Source organism: Solanum verrucosum, unplaced genomic scaffold, assembly GCF_900185275.1.
Source record: "Solanum verrucosum unplaced genomic scaffold, falcon-dt-bn FXZP01000112.1, whole genome shotgun sequence".
Classification (NCBI taxonomy): Eukaryota; Viridiplantae; Streptophyta; class Magnoliopsida; order Solanales; family Solanaceae; genus Solanum; species Solanum verrucosum.
In genome coordinates, this window is record NW_026020441.1 from 3,566,855 (window position 1) to 3,587,261 (window position 20,407).

The window sequence follows — 20,407 nt, forward strand, 5'->3', positions numbered from 1 at the left end:
TGAGGGACGTGTCGCGTGCCACGACGGATATTATGATTCGAGGACGTGTCGTACGCCACAACGAATTCTATTATTGAGGGGCGTATCGCACGCCGCGACAGATGCATGGATAGATATGTCCCCCATGGGTTCCAGACCGAGAGACAGTGGGTGTGTACCACTAGGTCAGACATGCATCACAATACTTGGTACTGCATTTCACTACATTGCATATCTTTATCATTTGTGAACTTGTGAGTGCCTTTCTATGGAACTTGTGATTGAGGAACTTGATCTCGTGTGTTGCTGATCTGTAATTGTTGGAGTGTTGTTATTGAGCTATGTGTTATGTAAATTGTGAACTGCTAGGTAGAGCTGATTTTATGAAGGTTGTAGTTGTGGAGGTTCGGTTGGAAGGGTAGGAGTACCCATATTCTATACTCTTACTTTGTGTTTAGGAGTTTCCTTGATGAGTACCATGTGGTTTGGTACTCACCCATTGCTTTTACAATTGTGTAGGTTACGAGCCCAGATCTTTGTGATACTCTCTCTTCTCTCCTTGTCTGAGGCTTTCTGTGGAGATTTGTAAGGTAGTTGTTTGTCATCTCAGTGGACCCTCTTGCTCCTTATTTATGATCTTGTTCTATTCTAGAAACGTCATTTGAGACTTCTATTTTTCTTTCGAATCAATTCTAATACTTTAGAGGCTTGTACACGTGACAACCAAGTTTTGGAGTTTTATTTTGAGTTGATTATGATTTCCACAGTATTAGATGGTGTTAGTCTCTTTTCTTGTTTTACTTCTAAATTTATTGTATTAGTTAGATTTTAGGCTGACTTGTCTTAATGGGATAAGATGAGTGCCATCATGTCCATTTTTGGGTCGTGACAATGGATGAATAAGATTGTACAACTTTGGTACCAAAACTTATACGACCTTTCGTGAGTACCGTATACCAATAGGGATAACCAAAGAACTCAAAATTGCGAGTTGAACTGCAGAACCCAAAAAGTTGCATACTTTGTTGGCCTTATGCAAACTAGGGAGGCTAGCTCCTCATATGTGTACTAGTTTGATAATTCCCTTAGGTTGACTAATTTTCCAACTTGACCAATACGGATTCCAATAAACTCAGAAGAGACTTGGGAGGCGGAGACACTCTTACCTACAATCTCTTGAATCGACACAAACTTAGCTAAGAAGGAAGCCCAATCGAAGAAAAAAACTATACAGACGACACTAACTAGTAGGGATTAAAGTTCATATGTTGGTATGCCCACATCGATCAGGGTGTTTTTTCAGAAATGTTTTTAGTATGTTAATAGAGTTGTATGCTATTGTAGGGATAAGAATGAGCTGTAGAAGATATTTAGTCAGAGAACCTCTAAAATGCCTCAAACAATAAATTTGAGTATTTGAATGTAATGGGTCTAACAGAATGGAATGGACATAGAGGATTCATATAGTTGATCTAAACTAGCTTGATATTGAAGCGTACTAATTGTTATGTATATTAACATTGTAGCAATAAAGAACTGCTATAATACTTTCAAAGTGAAAATAGCTGCTCTAAACTAATATCAACCCAGGATATGCATGTATCTCACCCCAGTATATTAAGAAACATGTCTATTTTACAAATTCTACTCTTTTGCTCAGTAGGGTAATCTTCTTAATCAAACTTTCATTCACTAAGGTGGACGAATATCACCTATCAATAAAGAAGGAGAAGGAAGAAAAAGAAAGTAGTCATGTACATGCACTAAGCTTAGTAAAATAAAAATGATCTTATATTAGAATAACTGAAAATTCCATTTTCATGGTGTACACTATTTAGTCATGTCCTTGGAATATATGTACATTTTAGCAAGGAGAAAGTTCAGTTTCTAGAATCCTTAGGTAAAATGCATGCAGTTACAATATACAGCTTGCCAGCAACAGCGTTTTTAGAACCAAGAGGTTCAGTAACAAAATGCAGTTATGCTTGGTAACATAAATAATATATAACTTGGTAATATAAATAGTACATTTGGAATTACAGTGACTTGAAGCAGAAATAGGGATACAAGGTCATGAGAAACTTACAATTACAACAAATGACATGCCCACATTGGAACACCATCTTTTGATTATTGAGCTTCTCTTGACATACAGGGCATGTATCTTCCTCAATAATAGCTTGGTATTCCTTTTTTTCTTCTGCATGAGCCGCAGCGACAATTGTGGCTTGAGTTACATTTGAATTTTCATTACTTGCATGATGGTTAGTTTGTTTGGACTGTACCAAACCCTGTGAAAGATAATATCCACAGGAATGTGAACACACAAAATAAGTTTGAAACAAGCTAATGCAGATAATAAGCAGTTACTTGTAAACTTTAAATATAAATGGGTGACGCCGCTTTATATGATTCCGGTGTCAAACAATTAGACATCCAAAGTCACCAATAAGTTGGTTTTCTCTTTGTACTTCTAAGAAAAGACTAAGTAATGATGGAAATTGGATGTACCCGCCTCTAAAATTTAAAAAGCAAATATAGGGGAGCAAAAGAAGAATTAAAAAAAGTTGTTCCTAAAGTCAAAGGAAATACATGCACAAACATAGACAAAAAGTGTTTTTCATCATTTCTTTTCTTGCATACATTTCATGACCATTTAGGAACACAATACCATGGAAACATCAGGAGTATCAAACATATTTTCTAGAATTAGGAGAAATGAATCTAGACTTGGCACCTTACCGACAAATGACCCATAGTCTTAATAGTTTCGCAACTTCTGAAAACTATAGTCACGGTTCCTATTTTGAATAATTTCTTACTCCTTCCATTTCAATTTGTTTGTCCTACTTTCTTTTTTAGTACGTTTTAAAATGAATGTCTCTTTCCCTTTTTAGCAACTCTTTATTTCCAACTTTCCACATGGCATGTTTAAGACCACAAGATCAAAGGGCATTTTGGTACATTTGACATATCTTTGATTTAAGACCACAAGATTCAAAAGTCTCATTTACTTTCTTAAACTCTGCGTCAAGTCAAAATAGGACAAAGTCAAACAAATTGAAATGGAGGGAGTATTACTTTTTGGACTTATATTATTCCTATGGAAGTGGTTCAATATACAAATGAGATAGACAACAAACTGAATGGGATAAGTTCATAGACCATATTAGTTTAATTGCAAAATGTCGAGTTCTGGTAATGTCTATTACTGAAAGCATATATGATTCACATCCAGATGACTACTGAATTTCATAACAATCTTCATATAGAACACAAGAGAACTCTGAACCTTTTGTTGTTACCTTCAGGTAGCGAAGCTGCCCCTTTATTCTTGATAAAGAAGATAAAAATAAAAACTTTTCGCTAGACCATTCAGCATTGGCTGCATCTAGTTCTCCCGGATCTAAGGCATCAATGGATTTGTCATTCTCATCTTCTTTTAAGCGTAGTCGAGAAGTTGCCATCATAATCTCATCATGAGCACGCAGAACATGGGCTTGAGCTGTTGCCAGGAGCCTTGCTTGTGCATACTCCTTCCGCATCCCCTACAAAGAACTATAGAATGAACTACCTTACATAAAGATACACATTGTCAAGATGCTGTCGTGAAGGCTTTGTGTAACAACCCATTTGGTCGTTTTGAGTATTAGAGCTTTTATTATATAAAATACTCTTTCGATAGATTTTAAATGAGTGTTTTGGACTATTCGTAACTACAATTATGAAATTAGTGGGGTAGTTTTTATAATTAAGTTAGTTGATGGTTATAGAAGATAGCATTAAAACAAATAGTGGGCCACTTCTACAACTCCCATAATTAGTCCTAATAATAATTAGGGTTAATAATTAATCTGCAGAAGAAAGGAAAACCAAAAGAGTCGCAAAGATTGGAAAGACGGCTTCAGGTAACTGTTTCACCGAAATTTTTCCAGCATTCTAATTGTATATTATTGGTTAATTATCGTTAGTGGGTCTGTATGATGAACAGTGGAAAAAGGATTAAATAATTGAAAGGTGCAAAGTTGAGGAACATAATGATTGGTCAAATTGGGGGTACGATAAAACAAATAATGTTTGAAAGGTTCGGTTGTTGTAATAATTAGGGAAGGTAATTTATATATATATGTAGTTGTAATTGGATAATGAATTAGAAGGACGATATGACAACTTGTGTACATGAAAATGGTGGGGATAAATTGTTGTGGGTTTGTCTGGGTAATAACAGTAACATAATTAAGGAATAATTATGGCATAGTATTGGTTATAATATGTGGTGTAGGAAATTGTTATTTGAGAAGAATGGATACTACAATGATTAGATAATATTGGTTGGTTGTTTTTGTTAGTGTTGAGGTATTAAAAATTGTATGGAAAAACGTGGTTAGTCATTCACGTGAGTTCTTGGCATTATTGTACAACTTCTTAATGATCAATTAATGATTGACAATTGAGTTAGTTATTACCATCATATAGTAATAGATTGAAGTTGGCAACATACTCCAGTGAAGTGTAGTTTATACAATTGAATAGGTCAGGTTATTATTTATGGCATAGGTGTTAAGCGTTAGCATGGTTCTCACCACTGGTTCATCACCAGTTAGCTTCCATTTTTAACTAATATTATTTGATTATCATAATATAAGGTAAGTTGTAATACATTGATATATGTAATTAAATATTAGGTATATAATATTATTCGAATATCGTTAAAGTTATGCCAAATGGGAGGAATTAAGACTTACCCTTAGGTTGAACTTTAGGAAATTGATTATAGAATTAGGTGAGTTTTTGGATCTAGGTTAAACATAGAATAATATGAGTGTTTATAGACTCATCAACTTACAAATTATGCACATATACTTTATAGATTGGAAAGGTTCAGAGGCATTGAGGAAGGGAAAAGCATTGGAGAAGTAGTTTGCTTTACTTCGGTTCTTCGGTGGAGGTAGGTTATGGTTTGTTCTATTTGATAGATAAACTCTTAATAGCGATTGATATGCATTGTATGATATTGTGAAGTTCTCTATGTACTTGACTGTGTGATTGTGTGGTTTGGTTGTGTGGTTTGTGATTGGTCTAAAATCCTGAGACCGCGAGATTTATAATCTGAAAACCTCTCTATTGAAGTTATGCCTTGAATAAAGAGGGCTTGATGTAATGTTATTAATGAGCTGAAAAGTAGTGATAATAAATGATAAATTAATAATATTATTGGATCGGAGTGTCACGTTCCGACACGGTATTTTTGGATCGGAGTGTCACGTTCCGACACGGTATTATTGGATCGGAGTGTCACGTTCCGACACGGTATAATTGGATCGGAGTGTCACGTTCCGACACGGTAACCTTAAAGGAAAAATATATTGAATTAACTCAATGTACTCAATCTCAATGAACGCATTTCCCAAACGAGTGTGATGTAGAGGCATGAGTCCTTGTGTGTGTGCTTGATATTGTGATTGATTACGTACTTGCTTCAACTGTTACTTGTTCATGTTGTGGTTTCTTATCACCTGTTAAGTGCTACAGTTGACTTTATACTATTATTCGTTGTATATTAGTTTCTATTTTGGGTTGGCCGATGATACCTACTCAGTACGTGTTCCTTGTACTGACCCCTACTTGTGTTTTCTTCGTTTTTCTTTTGTGGAGTGCAGCAAGTGTACCATCGACTTCGACTCGTCCTCAGCTCTAGCCAGTCTCCAGCACATCAGATTTCAGGGTGAGCTATTCTTTCTAGCTCGTGCTGGATTCTCTCAGTTATGGCGTGATGTCCTTTGAATTTCGGACATGGACCATCGTATTTACTTATTTTAGGAGCCTCTAATATTTTTAGACTTGATATGTTAAGAACAGATGTCCTTGATGTGATGACTTTCAGATTTTGGGGATAATATGTAATAGACTTTAGAGGTTTATTTGATTGGTTACTTTAATAAGTTTTGGAGCTTCCGCGTTATTGTTGTTATTCGTAGTTGGATTATTGGAATATGTTGGGGTTTAGATTCCTTGGTCCGCCCACTTAGGAGGTTAAGTGTGGGTGCCACTCATGACTCAATTTGGGTCGTGACACTTTGTCTTGAACAGACATTAATAGACTATTATGCCCATAAATAGAAAAGTTCCCTTCTTTAGAGAATGGAAAAGATCTCAAAGGCAAACCAGATTAAGGCCATTGTTTGCACTTAATGAAGGTCTGAAACTTAATCATTAAGATGATACTCATTAAGTGCATTTGTTTTTCTTAAAATTCTACCACTTATTGGGTCTTAAAACATCTGAATGGTCAGATTTGAGATGGAGTCTGAAACTCATTTCAGCGCTCGTCGGTAGGTGATTAATGCATTAATTGCTCAGTTGAATCCAATATGACGAACTGATTTTATTGTAATCATCCAAATATGTTGTGGGTCATAGCAGCCTTTCTGCATAACTGATCTAGTATATTTTGTCTTATTTCAAGACATAAATCTATCTTTGTCTTTGCTTGTATTGTTATTAGAGGATAATAGATTAATTAATGTTGTGGCCATAAAAAATAAGTACAATCCAAATATTCAGTTAAAAAACCTCAATAGTTTTTAAAATTTTTGGATTTAAAAATATTTGATTAATTTGATACATTGGATGATATATTATGGAATATTCATATTTTATTGGTTTAGTGGTCTTATTATGTTATATTAATATTTTCTCAAATATATTAAAGATGTAATATTTAATTATTATATTGTTTAAATTTTATGTTGTGAATAATATTTGAGTATATTAGTATTATTGTATTTTTTTATATTTAATTATCTATTAATTCAATATATTCAAATGTTAAGAAAACAAGTTGTCTTAATCATTCAGTGTTCAGATCTACAACATCTTAATCATTCAGATGTGCTTTAAGATTCAGACGCCTTAATCTTAATGAAAACAAATGAAGCCTTAAAAGGACAACTGTTCAGACAAAGGCTTTAATTCAGAGATACCTCAAGAAGCTGCAGCTGCTTTCTGGCTGCCGATACACCTTCAGCATCTAACAGGCCCCTGGAGTTGCTCTTGATAAGGACCAACACTACTTCCAAATCAGATGGAGCTTTGGACACCTATTAAATGCACAATCATTAAAAATTTCGTACATTAAAGCTAGAACTATGTAGGTCTTATCCTGACCGATGACAGGAATCAGAGAACCAAATATGGAGAGATAATACCTAACTTATTCTCAAATCTGAATTTCCATATTATTCCAGTCAAAAGAAACAGAAATTTTCAAATATATGTAATATCAGGGAACACAATTTGCAAATGCAAATTCAGACTCTGTGGAAGATGAGATGCATTTTACTTGACGTCATAACATTAACTATGTTTTCTTGCAGCTCAAAGAAGAATGTTGCCGAATCTCTCTTCATCAAATATATGAACTTGATGTTACTTTCTGACTGCAGGGTGGATGTGAGAGTTTCAGGTAAACTCATTCAAGGTAAAAAACGAAACCATTCAGGTTGAGCAACATTAACAGCAATCTCACCAGAGATGGTGAAAGAGGAATTAACAGCAGCAAAGTACCAGAGCTTTTTGCCTTCATTAGAGCACTTATAAGTTATAAGCACACTTCATAATTGGATATAACTGTAGCTTCTTTCAATCATTGGTTCAAGAAATCCTATACTACTATGAAGTATGAACACCAGAATTTGATAAAATTGAAAAGAACTTCAAACTTCTTCCAGTCTTTGGCAGTCTAAGAACTAGACTGACACAGTGAAAAGCACAAAGGCTGCTGCTGCTTTAGCTGAAGTGAAAACAATCATATATTTTAGGAACTAGCAGAGATACAATCATTACGCACCACAATGTTTTCTAAGTCCCTCTTCTTTCCAAAATCTTCATATTCGATGGTAGCTGAACCTGAATTCCTGTCTGTTCGGGCTAAAGTTGTATAAAAACGATTCAGTTGAGACTTCTTCTTCTGCAGATCTACAGCCTCCTCAGCAGATGTAATCACCTCCCCACTCTTCCCTTTGTTAAGACGAAAAAGTCTGGCTTCATAAACCTGGAGAAAGTACAACAACAGCACAACATCACTACACCACATTAACCCCAAGAGAGGTAATGGGAGGAAAATCTCAGAATATAGTACGCATCACAATATTTAGATACCTAATGGCATAACTTCAATAGTCAACAAAGAAAGAAGAAACTAGAAAATCAGACCTGGAACAAGTCATTTAGTTCACAGTGAACACATAATACCCCTTCAGAATCAGCATAGCATTTTGGACAGTATCTAACACGAGCAATATCCTCCTTCCTAGGATTGCCCATTGTCTGGTCAATTTCCAAAAGCTTAACAAGTAAAGATTCCCTCGAGCTTTTCAGTGAATCTAAACCACTCTGAATATAGATCTTCAAAGCAGTAATGCTGTGGAAACTGTAGTGAAAACAATGTAAGAAAGTACACTATTAGCAAAATGATTGGGACAAATAGATTACTAGTTCCACCTTCTGAGATAAAATTGGAAGGACACACTTATAAACAGGGAATATTGAAAGGAACAAAGGAAGGCTGATTTCTTTATGATTTTTTTTTAATAAAGAGGCAAGCTAATTATTTCTGTCAGATCTACTAACAGGTTCCTCTCCTCAAAGAAAGAACCAAGGATCGACTAAAAGAAGAGCAGAGAAGCACTGAGAAAATGAACGAGAAGGGGAGGGAGAATCAGGACCATCTTATAGCATATGCTTGTCCACGGTAGAAACCTAGCGTGTTGTGTTCATATGATCCAACCGCAAGACAACTCTAGAAAGGAGTAAATAGCAGTGTCACGGACATTATATATGTCCATTGTATGATCAACATCGTCTTTGAACAGAAAAACGGAGAAGACCCACTACATACTCAAAAGGCTATAAACTACTCATTCTTTATAGAAAATATGTGTTAGAAGCTTGAGCATTTTAATAGTAGATTTAAAAATACATACATTATAGTAGGATGGTTTTTATAATAAATTTTTTTTTTCATGATGATGCACCAAGATGGTACCAAAAGTTCCAGTGTTTGGTATTGAGCTGTTAATAAATCAATTCAACTATTTATCCGAAGTGGAATTTTTTCTTTCTTCATGAGTGTTGAAGTGTATGATCATCTCATCTAAAAGCTGCTATTAGAGGGAGCACACTTTTATTATTTAATTATATTCTCAACACGCCCCATCACATGCCAGCCTAATTCTTTTTTCATAGGCCAAGCACGTGGAAATTCTTTTTGATATAGGTGGCGGTGAGATTCGATCTTAGGACCTCTGCCTGCTCTGATACCATGTTGAAGTGTGTGACTATCTCATTTAAAAGCTTAAGTTGTTAGAGGGAGCACACTTTTATTATTTAATTATATTCTCAACAAAGAGTATAAGCAAATAAAAGGAAGTTCTTTATTTTTTAAGTCGGCCTACAATCTAGACATATTACAATCTCCTTGAATCATATAACTCTAATCTCTTGTGTTTTTTAAGGAGCTAAATGAACCAAAATTAGCTTCCTCTATTTAGTTATGGTGCAAGGGACAGGTTATTCAGGACCACCTGGCTAAACAGGCTACGGATGTTGATGAAAAAGATAAAGAGACTATTTTACAGTATACCATTTCTGGAAACTTGAGGATAGTTAGTGCTTCACCCTTATACATTATGGACCATTTTGGGTGAAATCCCAAACTTTGGAGACTATTCTGGGTTTCTCTCCCTCCCCCCCTACTTTCGAGCTTATGGAAAACTGAAAAAGCAAAGGGATCATTCTATAATTCCTAGATGTAGTGCTACTGCAGCTGCTTGATTTCTCACCACCAAAAGAAAATCATGGAGACTGGAGCAGAACCATATCTTTACATGCTGGCCCTGTGGTCCGAGTTGACTAGCTAGGTTGGAGACCCACCAGTGCAACTTATGACTGGCCTTGATGGTCCTACACCCAGCCGTACAACTGCATTATGTTTACAAGCCCTTCCTCAAACAATGACAACTCCTGTTGCAACTAGATCACAAGATGAAGCCATGTCCTGTGCTCACTTTACAAGTGGCTCATATGTTACGTGCACAAAAGAGAATGCCTGAACTGTTACCTACTTTGACACCATACATTAAGCCACAAGACCACAAAAGATCTGTTGCACTTGCGATTTCACAACACAAAAGTGCAGCTTATATAGTGCTTCTGTCACTACCAAACTTTATACATGTTTTTTTTTTTTTATGAAGTAAGTTGTTTCATTAGAAAGCATCAAGTAGATGCATAATTACAGGGGCATAATTACAAGTAGGCAAAAATACAAAAGAGAATTGTAGGTCCCTATACATCTGTTCCTTCTAAATTTAGAGTACTAATGAAATCCAAAAACTGTTCAGTATTAGATACTGGGGACAGCTTTATCCAGCAAAAACGGTTAACTAAGCATTTGGTTTTAAGAGCATGGAGGATAGTTTACATAACCAAACTTTATACATGTTGTACAAGGGTGCAGTGCTCAACCTTCAAAGTCTTTCCTTTTTTGGTCTGACAATAACCATTATTACGCCTCAGTCCTAAACAAGTTGGGGTCGGCTATATGAATCCTCATCGACCATGTTTCTTATTTAAGCTCAATTTACGTCATCATCATACCAAATTATATAAAAGTGAAAATAAGTTAAACATATAAAAATAATAGTAACAATAATAATAATATCAGAAATCCTCTATATTTTTTTTGAGAAAGTTAACAGTATATTCATCAACTTAAAACTCTGTGTTGGCATCCAACTTAATAGAAGAGATCGATGAGTCCTACTATCCTTTCCTACCTACAAGGACTCCAAAATTGTAATAAAGACACTGATTCTACTATAAAAAATTCTTTACACCAGAAATGGAAAGACAAAATACATTGAAGCTTAATCTTCTGTAAAGAACTGTGTTTGTCATAAAAACACCTAGCATTTCTTTCTTTCCAAACAGTCCACCAGATGCAAGCTGGAATATCCCTCCACCATTTCTTGTTATTTACATTCCTCCCCTCACTGTTCCAGAACCTTAGTAAATCCAAAGTACGCATTGGCATCACCCAATTCACTTTCCCCAAGGTCAGAACAATTGTCACAGTTGATCAGTGGCTCTGCAGTGCAAACACAGACGACTACTGTCTTCCTGGGCTCTATTGCATAGAAAGCACCTTGAGCTCATTTGCCAGCCCCATCTTTGCAGTTTCTCATGGGTAAGACACGCTTTATTAGCTACCAGCAAGGCAAAACATGTTACTTTGAAAGGGATTCTGGTCTTCCAAATCTGTTTCCAAGGCCACCCCACCTGCTGATCCCTCCATTGCTTTACCATATGTAATCTACTCCATTTCAAAGTCCTCTATATTCTTATTGCCATATAAATCTACGTTAAGTTCAAAATTACCCCTAGAAAAGCAATAGGTTCAAATTCAGCATATTAACTAGACTAAAACATATTCCCAACTAGTAGGTATCACTTAAATGGATCTATTCTTCCATTAGTGTCCTATCTTTAACCAAGTCTAAATTAATTCAATGAAATTGTAGGTCTTTCAATACAACTTCCTTCCATGTGATTTTACAACTATCTCGTCACCTTTTAGCACTCAAACTCACCATAGATTCCACCTATGGACCGGTGCATTTGTAGATCGATGCAAGGCATGACCAAACCATCTCAAGCAACCTTTTCTTATTTTATTCTCAATGTGTGCTACTTACACTTCTGGCCTGGTCATTATTTATCTTATCTAATCTTTGTATGACCACAAATGCATCTTAGCATCCGCATCTCTAAAACACTTAACTTATGGATATGTTGGACTTTAGCGGCCCAGCATTCAGTACCATATAATATTGTTGGTTTTATAATTGTTTTTTCAGACTTACCTTTCACAAATAGCACTTCACCCCAGGGATCTGACACAAATTGGAAACAAGATACGCAATGGCTACATTTGTTCAGCATTTACAGCATATTAGTGTAAGATGTTTTAGCAAACAAAACTTTAGCTACTGATTTGACAAAACAATTTATGTTTGAACCCAACCATTCTGTCAAATAAGACAGCACTAGAGAAGATGATTCCAGGACAAGAACAAACTAATTTAAAAGAAACTTGGTACCAAATTTACATATAAAACAACAATAGAGTTGATAGCAACAATGAATCCATAAGAGATGCAAGAAGTTGTAACTCTTCATACTGCAATAAGGATGCCAATGCATGTGTCCTTCATAGCAATTGCCACCAAACAGTTTCCAAATGATAGCAAATAATTTTGATGGACAAGAAAAGACCCTAGAGTAAAGAATAAATCCATTACTAACCAGGAAGCAACTTTGGATGCCCTAGAGGTGTTCAGAGTCCCAGAAACAGCTTCTCCTATTTTCCTGATCAATTCATTTGAGGAGTCCTTGTTTTGCTCAATATGATGCAAAGCTTCCAGCCACCAAGCAGTATACTGGTTCTTTCTATCACTGAATGCATTACATACCTTCAAATATAAGATAAAAGAAAATGTAAGAGGAACTTGGAAAGCTTGTATAGAGACAGAGACCAAGTACAAAAAGAAATAGGAAACAATTGAGGGGTCTAACTCAATAAATTCCAAGCACCTCAAGTTTAGTAGCTCATCATGACTGTAGATAAAGTCAGAACTGTCTTCTAATAACACATGAACTAATTAATCTCACGACACCACTACTCACACCGAATTTAGATGCTTTTGGTCTATTGATGCTGCACAGTTTTTGAGGATACTCCTGAATATGAAAAATTAAACATCTTATGTGCAATTATTAGTCTATATTTCTCAAAAAAGTTGTCATATTGCTTGGTCTATTCAAATTATCTTCAAAACTCCTTCTTAAGTAAAAGTTTAAGCTGTTGGTGGTAATAGATATTTTCTTTTTCAGCTGTTGGCTGGAACAGAGTTTCTTTTTTCCCTTGGAAACTTTGCAGGCCGAATATCTGTGAGAGCCAAGAGCTTTCCCAGGACCTTCTCTTGGCAGTTATATTTCTTAGTTAGATACTCTCCGTCATCTAAGAGGTCAGTTTTCTGACAGAAGCACTCAAGAACAAACAGCATCCTCAAACAATTACAGATATCTTCAGTGCAAAAAGTCAGGTCTGTTCAAAGCAATAAGTATAGCCAAAGGTTTTCCACATCGATGAAGGCCTATCCTGAATATTACCTGATCATATGACTTTTTGAACTCTTGTTGGGCCCCTGCCAGCTTCAAATTAAAAACAGAGAGGAATTTTTCCTTCAACTTTTCACATGCTATTGTCATTGTACATTTGGACAAAAAGTTTAACCTGTTGACAGAATTTTCGTCGACAGAATCATTTTCCAGTGAATTTGACATTAAGTTGGATGGACCGTCAGAGTTAGTCAATAGCAAGCTTTCTTCCTTAACTTTGTCTTCCCTGAATAGAGCACCTTTATCACTTTCTTCAGCATCTTCTATGTTGGATACTTCACATCTTGTGCTTCCACATGCACATTCAAGCTTTTGCGAACTATCAGAGCTGAGTGGGAGTACCTCAGAAAGATTATGTGTAATATGGATGTTTAACAAAGGATCCAATCGGAAATCTTCGAAATGGTCTTCTGCTAAAGCCAGTGCTTCTTGGTACAATGATACGGCATGGGTATAATTTTGATTAATTATAGCAATACCCGCCAGTGCGTTCAAAGCAACAACCAATCTCCGGAGGGCTTCCTCTCCTTCTACCTTAGTCTTGCTTACCAGAACCTACAAAAAGTACCTTTTATATAAACGTTTGACTGGAAACAGATTTTAAGAAAGAACAGTTTTCTGACCCTGACTAACAACTTACCGACAGGATCTCCTCCATAGTCATGGGAGACTGTTGTAGCGATCGCAACCCAGAGCTCCCAACCTGAGGGTGGCAACAGGCTTGGCGTAGTTTTAGAAGTGAGTTAAAGAGCTTGGCAGCCTCTATATTGGTGATAACAACATCACTTGCGGCATCTTCCAATTGGGAACCTGCAATTGAAGTAAATCTCAGAATCCATTATTTTCCATAGTATTATGAATGAAAAGAAGATATCTAACTACCAGGTATTTTTCTCTTGTATATGCCATTTTTTAAACTTCCAATAAGTTCACGAGCATCATTCACACACGTATCGTGCTGCCTTTGATAAAAGTGCTCTTCAATTGGTGAAAGAGAAAGCCAAGAGACACATTCTTCTTGAGGTGGAAGCTGCAGTTCATCAGCAACATGCACCTTTGATGACCTCCACATCAGGTGCTTAAAGAAATCATGCGTGAAAGTCATCGCTCTGGAATCTCCCCTCTGGAAAAGAAAAGAGAGATTTCTGAGAGGGAGTGAGAAAGTGGAAAAGAGGACAAAAAGATGAGATAAGTGAACTTATAAGCATCAATTGCAGTAAATAGTATATTCAATGATTGTTAAAGAAAGGCCAGGGCACAGACCTCATAAGGATCGCGTATAACATCGGTCCACCACCTTAAAGTATAAAAGGGACTTGCATTGAGGAATCTCAAGAGACCAAACAAATCATCAAGTTTCCTTTGTATGGGAGTCCCTGTAATGCACCATCGATGAACTCCATGTAGTCTTAGGGCCATTTCAGTTGCAGCAGCAGCATTATTCTCCACCATTTGAGCTTCATCCAGACATATCCTCCACCATAATATTCTGGTTAATAGGGTAGGTATCACAGGATATCTGCAACATGAAACACCGGAGATTTATCCTCAATCTAGAAACAACGAAGGCCAAAAAATGAGGTATAAGTAGACAAACACAGCAATCTGGTCAGATTTCCTAGAATAAATTGATCCTGGATGACAAGGTCAAAAGACGGAAAACCAGCATTATCATCATCACTCAAGAATATCTTTATGGACTGAAAGTTCCAAGCCAGACGTGTACATAATCACCACTCCAAAGATCTGTTAGCCTGAACAGTACCTTACATTCAAGCGAGATTGTCAGGGGATCATGCCCTGAACAAAACACATACCTATGATCCTCTAAACAAGTATTGTAAGTGCTTTTGAGAGCATTATTTTGCTTTCCACCAAGTTTCCAGAGAAAGAACAGAAGAAAGGAAAGAAGTACAAAAGGAGACTGAAATTTGACTAGAAGTAATGGTTTCAGACATCTCCTAAACATCAAGGAAAAACATAGAAAAAAACTTTGTGTATCCAAAAAAATCTGTCCATCTCCTCACACTGAAAGCCTCAAGTATTTCCAAATAGTACAAGCTTTAAAACACCTTGCTATAGTTTCAGAGTTCACATCGGTCTGGAAAAGAAGCAAAAAACACTAGTTGCATCATAAATGCACATGTATGATCCTTAGCAACCACACATCCATGGTCATTATCAGCAAATATGAAACTAATGAAGGTAATAAGATTGTTCAGCAAAAGTAAACTAAGAACAATAGCTCATACAAAAAAAAAGGAAAATTATAAGGGGCTCTTGGGCTAGCTTTTGGGGTTGAGTAGGTCCAAGGTCCATAACATGGTATCAGAGCAGGACCCATCCTAATTCTTGTTACACGATGTTCACCCCCATATTAAATTGTCACACTCCATATGTCCATCCCTGGGCGTGGGGGGGGGGGGGGGGGGGGGAGTAAAGAGTCCCACATCAGTCATATAAGGGGATGGGTAGACTCTTTAATATGGCTTGCGCAATCCTAACCTCTTTAGCTAGCTTTTGGAGTTGAGTTATGCCCAAGGTCCATAACAACAACAAAGAGATGTACAAAATTAAGAAAATACAATCAGCATGCCTACCATACACAGTTTCAGAACCAATCACCTGATCAATAGGTCAGTCAAATACTTTTCAGAAGTTGTCACAGAGCAAATAATGGATAGGCACTGGGGGACAAGCACCAGACAATAGTGCATAAGAATCAAACAAGGGAAGCATTCGTCACTTTTACAATAGTAATAAAATACATTCAGGAACTAACCAACAACATTCAACATCACAACCACGTCTCTCCAAAACCAAACAGATAGAACTAACTGAGTTCAATCACTCAAAGAGAAGGACGACTCTACTCTGGTAAGGAGTGACTAGGTTGTAGATCCATAAACCACACTTTTGAATTAATAGAAGAACCAGTAACTCTTCCAAATCTAGACTCCAGTATGATTTTTTTAAGCTGTTGCATCATGCAGGAGTTTGCGATGATGCCTTGATTTCAGCACTAAGAACTGATAAAAATCAGTAAGAGCAGCACTTCTACCTTAACACAACTCTCTATCCAAGCAAACTCAAAAGACAGAAAAAGGAAATTGCAGGCTGAAGGATACCTTTTCTCAAATCTCAGAGCTCTACGATCACCTTCATGCCTGTCAGAGTCGTGTGATAAGTCCTCTTTCAGTACATCATAAGTTGTCAAAACAATGTTGGCATTGAGAAGTTCATTTATATCTGGCAAGGGTGTTTGTGACAAAAAGTTATTCCTCACTCCTTCATAAATGCATGTCTTCATAGCACCAGGACTTGTATGACTAGCAATAAGAAGAAATGATGGGTAAGCAATCCAGATAAGAAACTTGAATAAAAATTCAATAAGGAATAGAATTAAGTTTTACCATATGTAGCCTAGAAAGGAAACAAAACTAACACTAAACCTGTTTCACATTGCCATGAAAATCAATCTGCTCTTAGTCATCATAAGAAGAAGAACACATTAGGAAAAAGTGTAAGGTCAACCAACAAGTGACTGTACAAGCCAAGACCATAAGATAAAGGAAACCAAAGCCCCTTTTTTTCACAGTTTCCCCTGGTCACTTCCAGAAGTTAAGGAAACAGGAAAAGGAAGAAAGTTTCACTGAGTTCTCTACAAGACAGCTAAAGCACAAAAGTGGACTCATCAACCACAGCAGACCAACTAGACATTTATGCTTATGAGTGATTACTTTTCTTATATCAGCAACTGGTCATCTAATTAGAAGAGTTTTAGACCTATTATTTCCAAATTTTTTGGACAAGATATCTTCTGTTTTTTTATAACGGTAAAGCAGTTCTTATATCTTATGTTTACTTACTAATACTTGGGACAAGTATAGGCAGTCATGGAGGAACTTGAAAAATTGATGCAGTTATTGCTAGAGTTGAGAAACAACATGAGCAACTGCAGAGGATATTTCTAGTTCTTACACTTGTTGGAATTCCTAATGACCTTTATTTGGTGTGTGACCAAACTTTGGCAAGTCCTATTGTTCCTACAATTGATGAACTATTCTCTTGATTACTTTCCCTTGCTCCGCCACCTAGTGGCACAGTGGTCTCATCAGCACCCCATCACCAACAATTGACTCTTCTGTTCTCGCATCTCAGACAATGGAAAATCAGACATCTCAAACTATGGATAATCAATGAGGAGGATGTCTTTTTGGAAGATCTCGATCCAAGTGTAGCTTTCAGAATAAGCTTAGAAACACTCATGAAGTATATTATCTTTTCATTATTGATCACCCAAAAATATTCATGTTGCACAGACTGACACTGCAGGTAACTAGGGGTTGTAATAGTCAGAAGGAAAATATAGTGAGTTCCTTCAATGTCGAAGGAGCAAGTAGATATCTCCACAAGTAGCCTTTGTTGCTCAGACTAATACATCTGTTGCTAGTGATGCTTGTGTTTCACAGTCTAGTAATTATTTGCTTGCGCTTCTATGTCATATTTCTGGTAAAATATCATTTTTGAGTCGAGGGAGTATGGATATCAAATGGTTGTTTTATTCACTAACTGAACATATAGTCGAGTAATGCAAAGAAACAAAGCAACTAAAAATAAAAAGCAACAACTAATTTTATGATAAAACATATACTAGTGCATATCTGCAAACTGATTCACAGACAACAATAAACTACTGCCTCAAGGTTTAAATTCAGTAATCAGAGTTTAATACCGTCAATCCTTTAAAATCTTTAATATAAGGAGCTCTGAACATTATATCAAGAGATTAATTTTTTTCCAAAGAAATACCAACTGAGAAGGGCAATAACTAATATCTCCTCTTGATGACAAATAATACATACATGTACGGAAATGTTTTGGTTGGTAACATCTATGTCAACTGGTTTATATATAGTTATACCTTTCATGAACTACACAATATTGGAATATTGAGGAAATCAAAGGAAAATGACATGTTTGATATGGAACAAGGAAAATGAAAGGATAAGCATGAATACCGAACAATTTCAGCATGCCACTGAGGTAATATAGGAGCTGGACACACTATAAGAGTTGCACCTGAGGAAACTGGCGCTACACAGGCTTGGATCAGTTCTGAGCACGGCTGGCAGATATAGCCATCTTCCATTTCAACTATTTCAACACCGTTTTTGCGTTTAGCATGCTTGTGCATATTCCCAGTTAACTGCTGTTCAGTTAAGATTGCTTTGGATTTTTTATATCTCTTGTTAGCTGAGTAGCCCACACAATCTGCATGTTGCCACGCATCACAAGCATCACACTGAACCCACAATCCTTTATATCTGATGCTTTCACTCACAGAACCACATATACACTCAACACGCTCTCTTTTCAGTCTTTTCAGACTATTCTTCTGACCCTCATCACACAGAAATTCACCAGTAAAATTGCCAATGAAAGATGATGCCACCTGATGTGTAAAGATACAAGCAAGCAGCTCAACAGTCTTTCCCAGCCCCATCTCATCTGTAACATAACAATAACAGAAGAAGCAACCAAAGCTAAGTAAGGCTTTCAATAACTGTAAAATGTCAAAAGGCGCTGTTCACAGTTGAGGTACTTCCTTGGAGACTAGGAGGGTTCTTGGAACTAAGGCATGAAGCTCGAGAACGTGCTAAAGAGGAAGAACAAGCATCCACGTGGAAGACTACTCAAAGTTGGGAGAAAGAAGCTATGACTGCAAATGGTTATTTTTGAAATGCAAGCCTCTAGACTAGAAGACCCTTATTTCATAAGTGTATTTTTGTAATAATTAGCTTAGGCTATAAATAGTGGAGAAAAGCTCCCTTTAGACGGAGATTACCTAGATTATTGAATACTAAATAATCTTTGAGACCATTGTGAGCTTGTTGAAGCTTTTGATTGTGTTGAATCTGGAATGTAAGGTAGCTTGGGAATCTAATTCCCTATAGGTCTTTCTAATAGGTTTGGTGCCCTTGGGATATTCTTAGGAGGTCAATTCTCTTAATAGATTTGGTTGCCTTTGATTCCATTTTGTGTATACCTTTCAATCCTTTTTCTCTTCCTTGCTTAATTTCCATTCTTGTGTTTCCTATTCCGTACTTAGAATTGAATTAAAGAAGATCCTACTATGTACAGAGGATCAACCAGCACAAAGAAAAAACCAAAAAAAAAGAGGATAAAATAATGTATGATCCTATCTATCTTAAAGATTTAACGGTGTCCAACACATTTTTAATTGTCTTCCCTGAGGATTGAAAGCAATAACATACAAAGGTAGATCAAGGATGAAAGACTGGAAAATTCAGTCATTTTGCTTACCAGCTAATATACCACCAGGAACAACTGGTGGGGCACTCTCTGGATGCAAGGATACATTTCCACTGAAAAGTAACATCAGAAACTGATCATTAAATGAGAATTCTTCTTAGATGGTTAACAAAGTATGAAGAATATAACTTAACAAAAGAGATATTTAAGAGAGATATCAGTTCAATCTGAAAAAGTTCTATTTCAATTTTTGACCCCTTGTATTTTGAGTTAAGAACAATAGAATTGTGTACTTAAGGAAGAGTAAGAAGCACCAATCAATAATGACCTAAGCCATCAGGAAGACGAATTTTACCATTCATGTGATCTTTTAAAAAAAAAAGGGGGACATGGATACTTGTCCTGGAATTAGGGAAGTACATAGCAAGTCACATCCCAATCCAAAGAACAAAAGATGATGAGAAATTGATCATCCACCTTTTGAAATCATAAAATGCAAGATAGCAAAATCAAATTCAGTTAGTGCCAACAGTTGGAAGTGTCCATTTCATCATAAGGGGACATACTGGATGAACCATGGATGAAAAATACTTCAAAGGATGGTAGAAGTACAGTGAATCCAATGGTAACATTTTCTGTAGATCATAGAGAGAGAAACATACCCAAATGGATTGTAATAAATTGTTATAGAGGTGTCAATTAAACTCAGTGGCATACATAGAGGAGAAATAAAGTGATTTATTTTGCTTTGCAAGGAGCCATCGGAATTTCTTTTCTCCCTCTGCACCATCCAATAAGCAGCACGGCGCTGGTAAGGTCTAAGCTTAGGAAGCAAACCAGGGAGGTCATCATCAAGCATCGGCTCCTCCCTACAGGAAACATCACAAATGCAAGCCAAGTATGAGGAAAT

General features: G+C 36.4%; 1 protein-coding gene across 2 annotated transcripts in view; it reads right to left on the reverse strand.

Annotated features, from left to right (window-relative positions):
• Nucleotides 1-20,407, reverse strand: part of LOC125808379 (uncharacterized) — a 31,945-nt gene that overhangs the window by 10,603 nt on the left and 935 nt on the right. For both annotated transcript variants that reach the window (XR_007441725.1, XM_049488084.1), the window contains exons 2-15: nucleotides 20,160-20,366; nucleotides 19,549-19,610; nucleotides 18,243-18,732; nucleotides 16,350-16,550; nucleotides 14,485-14,740; nucleotides 14,104-14,344; nucleotides 13,862-14,031; nucleotides 13,213-13,776; nucleotides 12,346-12,512; nucleotides 8,194-8,410; nucleotides 7,829-8,032; nucleotides 6,963-7,079; nucleotides 3,285-3,527; nucleotides 2,066-2,270 (exon numbers count right to left, since the gene is read on the reverse strand). Coding sequence is in view for 1 of the 2 variants with exons in the window: in XM_049488084.1 (XP_049344041.1) it covers nucleotides 2,066-2,270; nucleotides 3,285-3,527; nucleotides 6,963-7,079; nucleotides 7,829-8,032; nucleotides 8,194-8,410; nucleotides 12,346-12,512; nucleotides 13,213-13,776; nucleotides 13,862-14,031; nucleotides 14,104-14,344; nucleotides 14,485-14,740; nucleotides 16,350-16,550; nucleotides 18,243-18,732; nucleotides 19,549-19,610; nucleotides 20,160-20,366 (3,344 nt within the window). In the remaining variant the exon portion in view is untranslated. The remainder of the gene's footprint in view (nucleotides 1-2,065; nucleotides 2,271-3,284; nucleotides 3,528-6,962; nucleotides 7,080-7,828; nucleotides 8,033-8,193; nucleotides 8,411-12,345; nucleotides 12,513-13,212; nucleotides 13,777-13,861; nucleotides 14,032-14,103; nucleotides 14,345-14,484; nucleotides 14,741-16,349; nucleotides 16,551-18,242; nucleotides 18,733-19,548; nucleotides 19,611-20,159; nucleotides 20,367-20,407) is intronic.